At 50.0% G+C, this 6,000-nt stretch overlaps 1 protein-coding gene across 1 annotated transcript in view; it reads right to left on the bottom strand.

Moving 5' to 3' along the window:
* Positions 1-1,109: 1,109 nt before the first annotated feature.
* B4GALT1 (beta-1,4-galactosyltransferase 1) overlaps positions 1,110-6,000 on the bottom strand; it is a 64,918-nt gene continuing 60,027 nt past the window's right edge. Inside the window, exon 7 of the mRNA XM_025359246.1 lies at positions 1,110-1,504. Within this exon, the coding sequence (XP_025215031.1) occupies positions 1,340-1,504 (165 nt within the window). The 3' untranslated portion in view covers positions 1,110-1,339. The remainder of the gene's footprint in view (positions 1,505-6,000) is intronic.

Raw genomic sequence — 6,000 nt, 5'->3', positions numbered from 1 at the left:
CCAGCATGCCCTCTTAACAGGGCCAACACTCTGAACAAAGGCCTCAGCCCAGGGTGGGGCGAGGATCCTCAGAACAGGGGCCTGGCCCCAGGCTCTGTAGAGAAGGAAAATCATCGTCAATTTTTGCTCATATATCTGCTCCCACAAACAATTACAGAGTAATTTCTGCACTAAATTATTCATACATTTCCCTGCCTCATATGGAAAGACCATTCTGTAGTTTCCTTTGTTTCCTTAGGCCTCTTTCCAATCGATAAATATAGATCCACTTCATCATTCTCAGTGGTTGCATAGTACTTGATTGTTTGGATGTACTTCGTTTTACTTAGCACAGTCCCCTGTTGATGGGGGCTTCTCATTTTCCAGGGCTTCAAACAGCAGCAGGGCAAACATTGACGCACATACATCTTGGGGTGTTACTTTGTTTTCTTAGGATTAGGATGAATTCCTAGAAGCTGACTTGTGAGGTCAAAATATAGGTCCACTTTTAAGATTTATTTCTCTATAGTCCACTCCCAGAATGGGTGTGGTAGTATCCTCGCCAGTACCAAGTCCTTGCCAGTGTCTCGCCTGAGTGTCCTGCCCACCCTCCAATCCAGGGTCTAACACGGAGCTCAGGCTTTGCTTCCTGACACCAGGGGACCCTCCTCTCCCTCTAGACATAACCTATCTAGCTGACTCCATTTTCATCCCCAGGGATAATCCAGCCCCCAGCTTCTCACTTCTTCCTCTAAAAAGCCTCCAGCTCGGCCGGGCGCGGTGGCTCAAGCCTGTAATCCCAGCACTTTGGGAGGCCAAGACGGGCGGATCACAAGGTCAGCAGATCGAGACCATCCTGGTGAACACGGTGAAACCTCGTCTCTACTAAAAAATACAAAAAACTAGCCGGGCGAGGTGGCAGGCGCCTGTAGTCCCAGCTACTCGGGAGGCTGAGGCAGGAGAATGGCGTAAACCCGGGAGGCGGAGCTTGCAGTGAGCTGAGATCTGGCCACTGCACTCCAGCCTGGGCGACAGAGCTAGACTCCGTCTCAAAAAAAAAAAAAAAAAAAAAAAGCCTCCAGCTCAGCCCCTAGTTTCCACCAACAGTCAGTGGGAACCAAGTGGGCACCCTGGGAGTAAGGGGCTCCTTGCTCTCAGTCCTGAGATCTTGACTGAGTCCAGGCTTCAACTTCTGCACCTAAGCCCCACCTGGCAAAAGGACAGTGGTACCTATGTCATAGCTTTGCCACAGCCTGGACTCCTTAGGGGAGGACAGCATTTGTTTTGAGAGCAGGTAGCTGCTGAAAAGCCAGTCACTGGGGCAGGGTCCCCAGCCGGATTCAGCAACCAGGCTGAGTCCCTAGGACTGGCCAATCCTCCTCAGGTGGCACAGCTCACGTGGCCAGCATGTCTCATGCTCAAATCTCCAGGAGGATGCCAGGACTAACCACCATGCTCTGCCACCTCCAGAGAGGAAGAGACAAGGCGAAGCCTTCATCCCAGGGAGCCTTCTTATTTTCTCATACTGTGGGAAAAAACGCATAACATAAAATGTGTCATTTTACTTTTTTTTTTTTTTTGGACAGTCTCACTCTGTTGCCCAGGCTGGAGTGCAGTGGCGTGCTAAGTAAATGAACTGCAACTTCCACCTCTTGGGTTCAAGCAATTCTCCTGCCTCAGCCTCCCAAGTGCCTGGGATTAAAGGCATGGGCCACCACACCCAGCTAATTTTTGTATTTTTAGTAGAGACGGGGTTTCACCATGTTGGCCAGGCTGGTCTCAAACTCCTGACCTCATGTGATCTGCCCACCTTGGCCTCCCAAAGTGCTGGGATTACTGGCGTGAGTTACTGTGCCCAGCCTCTACGTTTTAAACATTTTTTTTTTTTTTCAAATGGCCCAATCTTGGCTAACCACAACCTCCGCCTTCCAGGTTCAAGCGATTCTCCTGCCTCAGCCTCCCGAGTAGCTGGGATTACAGGCATGCACCACCATGCCTGGCTAATTTTGTATTTTTAGTAGAGACAGGGTTACTCCATGTTGATCAGGCTGATCTCGAACTCCCAACCTCAGGTGATCCGCCTACCTCAGCCTCCCAAAGTGCTAGGATTACATACAGACATGAGCCACCATGCTGGCTCATTTTAACCATTTTTAAATGGGAACAGGTAGCAACTGAAAAGCCAGTCATTGGGGGCAGAGTGCCAATGTAAAGTTCTGTGGCATTAAGTACATTCATATTGTTGCACTACCACCACCCATTTCCAGAACGTTTTCATCTTCCTCAACTAAAACTCTATTAAACAATAACTCCCCATTTCCCCTCCATCCCCCTGCCCCTGACAACCACCATTCTGCCTTCTATCTCTGTGAATTTGACTATTTTAGCTAACTCGTCTAAGTGCAATCATATGATATTTGTCCTTTTGTGACTGACTTATTTCAGTTAGCATAATATCTTCAAGGTTCATCTGAGTTGTAGTACATGTCAGAATTTCCTCCCCTTTTAAGGCTGACTGATATTCCACTGTTTGTATATACCACCTTTTGTTTATTCATCCATCAAAGGACTCGTGGGTTGTTTTCTTTTGTCTACTATGAATCATAGTGCTGAATAGTATCTGTTCAGGTTCCTGTTTTTATTTCTTTTGGATATATCGATAAAAATGGACTTGTTGGATTCTATGGTAATTCCATGTTTAATTTTTGGAGGAATTTCCATACCATTTTCCACAGGGGTTGCACCATTTGACATTCCTACCAGCAGTGCACAAGTATTCCAATTTCTTCTTTTTTTCTTTCACCCTGAATCAACAATGGCTAACATTCCAATTTCTGCATATCTCTGCCAACACTTATTTTGTGTTTCTGGTTTTTAAAATAATAACCATCCAAATCTGTGTACCTCTTTGTGGTTTTTATTTGCATTTCCACTGGGAGCCTTCTTAAGGTCAGGAAATCCTAGATCCCTTTGTCAAAGGACAGATGGCCCAGCTGAAAGGAGCCTGGGTAGGGAGGTGGCTTCTATGCTCCTCTTAACCCTATCTCTTACTCCTGGGAGCTGAGCAGAGGCACAGCCACCCCATTCGCATCCCTGTGCTTCTCCCTCAGGCCCCTGGGTACTCTTGACCCTGCTGAGCTTGGTAGGGGATGATCAGGAAGCCTGAGTTTTGGAAGGTTAGGGAAGAGCAGGTGAGAGGGAGGATGGAGACAAAGAAGCACTTCTGAGGGACAGCAATGGAGCGTGGATGGCATTGGGCAGAAGAGGGAGATGTCTCCAACGCCATGCCAGCCCTCCCTCACCAGGTAGAACTTGAACAGCTTATGCCGTGATGCTCCAGGAAGCCCTGGGAGGGAGCAAGGGAGAGGGGAGAGCAGGAAGGGGTGATTCTGCTGTTTTTACAAATGATGACCCAGAAATAAATGGACTTCCCTCAAGAAGACAGAGAAGGTTAGTCTCAGGGCAAGAGGAAAAGTCAACCGCAGGGCATTTCCTACTGGAGGAAGGGCAGAACTATGGGGAGACCAAGGGTGGATTCTGAGAGCAAGTCATAAAACAAAAGAGCAAACAGAGACACAGAGAGGGGAACCAACTTGTCCAGAGTCACACAGCAAGTGGGGAGTCAGAGACAGCCAGACGTAATGGTCATTGTATGGCTTCCTCCTAGCTCCCTGCCTGGTGACCTGGCACTCAATCTCCCCAGATACACCGTGACATCATTGTGCCCTGTCTCTACTCCCTGCCTGGTGACCTGGCACTCATTCTCCCCAAATACACCGTGACATCATTGTGCCCTGTCTCCACTCTTGGTGACCCTGGCACACATCTCGCTGCAGGGCAAATGTCCTTGGGGTGCCACGTTCCTCTGGTTTCTGGTCTATTGACCCTATCACTCCTAACAGCCTCCTCTGCACCCGGGGTTCCTCTGCCTCACACCCTGGGTACAGGTCCTGAAGCCCAGACAAAGGGAGTAACCACGTTCTCTGCCCGGGGACACTGCCAAAGACAGAAATGAGGCTTGCCTGCCACGACCGGCTCAGCCAGACAAACCTCATTTCCTTTCTGACATGGTAAGAAGTTTCAGCTTTAAGAAGAAACCAGCCCCTAGGAATGTCTGAAATCCCACCTCCTGGAAGAAACAAGGAGCCTGGATATGTGGCAGAAACTTGGTAACACTCAGAATGTGGTCAATGTGATCATCCTCATCCCCTCCCCTCTCCCCCCACCACCCCCACGCTGCTGGCCTCGGTCGAGAGCAGCAAACATGTCTCGCCCAGGGAGGTGCCACTCTTTCACCCCCAGAGGCAGCCGCCTCCTTGGGCCCCTTGGCTCTGCCTCCAAAGAACAGCTGTAGGCCAGTGATTTGGCACCTGGGCCACATTCTCCCATGGAAAAGAGGTGGTATGTGGGGGATCTGGTGATGACTCTCATGATTACGGGGCTCTGCTTGGCTCAGACTTGGTTCTTCTGGGCCCTGTGTGAGACTGGAAACAAAGCATGTCTCGAGGAAATGGCTGAGCCCAGGAGCTTGTCCTTGGCCCCCTTTCTCCTACCTCCCTCCCTGGTCCCTTAGAGCCCATGGGGAGGGGGTTCCACCTCTCTTCCTCTCCAAGGCTGCCATCCTAAACACCTTCACTCAGGTGGGGCATGGAAGGGTGGGGGAAACACTGTTGGTGAAGTCCTGGGTGTCTCCAGAATAGGAACAGTCACTCGCCCTGAGGTTTACTCACCCAGCTGCCACATAGCAAAGTTCGACATGTGCCCTAAAAGAGGAAAAGGGAAGATCCCCAGCACCTGAGTGTGTGCATATGTATATCTGTGCAATATGTACATGGCAGTCTGCATGTGTATGTCAACACATGTGCCCACATGCATTTTAAACAATTAAACAAGCATAACACTTGTCATGCTTATTATGAGCCAGGCATGTTCTAAGTGCTTATAAGTATGGTATTAACTCATTTAATCTTCATAACAGCGCTATGAAATAGGTTCTGTTATAACTCCCATTACACAGAACAAGACACTGAGGCAGGATTGCTTAAGCCCAGGAGTTTGAATCCAGCCTGGGCAACATAGTGAGACCCCTGTCTCTAAAAAACAAACAAATAATAGAAAAACTAGGGGCCAGGTGCAGTGGCTCACACCTGCAATCCCAGCACTTCGGGAGACTGAAGGATGAGGGTTGCTTGAGACCGGGAGTTTGAGACCAGCCTGTTCAACATACTGAAACTCTGTCTCTTAAAAAAAAAAAAAATCTGAAAGGCATTTTGTGAGAAACTGAAGCACAGAGAGGCCAAGTCATTTGCTCACGGTCACAGAATAAGAGGCAGTGGCAGGACTTGAATCCAATCCAGGTATTCTGACCTCTCATAGGCACATGTCAGATGTGTTATGCATGTTAGTGTGCAGGCATGTGTGGAGGCATGCGTCCGGGTGGAGGCATGCATCTGGGTGGATGCGTGTGTGTGTGGAGGTGTGCGTCTGGGTGGATGCGTGTGTCTGGGTGGATGCGTGTGTCTGTGTGGATGTGTGTGTGTGGATGCGTGAGTCTGTGTGGAGGTGTGTGTGTGGATGCGTGTGTGGATGTGTGCATCTGGGTGGATGTGTGTGTCTGGGTGGATGCGTGTGTGTGTGGAGGTGTGCGTCTGGGTGGATGCGTGTGTCTGGGTGGATGCGTGCGTCTGGGTTGAGGTGTGCGTCTAGGTGGATGCATGCGTCTGGGTGGAGGTGTGAGTCTAGGTGGATGCATGTGTCTGGGTGGAGGTGTGAGTCTAGGTGGATGCATGTGTCTGGGTGGATGTGTGTGTCTGTCTGGAGGTGTGCATCTGGGAGGATGTGTGTGTGTGGATGCATGCATCTGGGTGGATGCGTGTGTGTGGATGCATGCATCTGCGTGGAGGTGTGCATCTGTGTGGATGCGTGCATCTGGGTGGATGCGTGCATCTGGATGGATGCGTGTGTGTGAATGCGTGCGTCTGGGTGGATGCGTGTGTGTGGAGGTGTGCATCTGGGTGGATG

This window comes from Theropithecus gelada, chromosome 15, assembly GCF_003255815.1.
Source record: "Theropithecus gelada isolate Dixy chromosome 15, Tgel_1.0, whole genome shotgun sequence".
NCBI classification, from domain to species: Eukaryota; Metazoa; Chordata; class Mammalia; order Primates; family Cercopithecidae; genus Theropithecus; species Theropithecus gelada.
The sequence above is the reverse complement of the archived record's forward strand: the minus strand, read 5'-3'. Positions and strand labels throughout refer to the sequence as shown.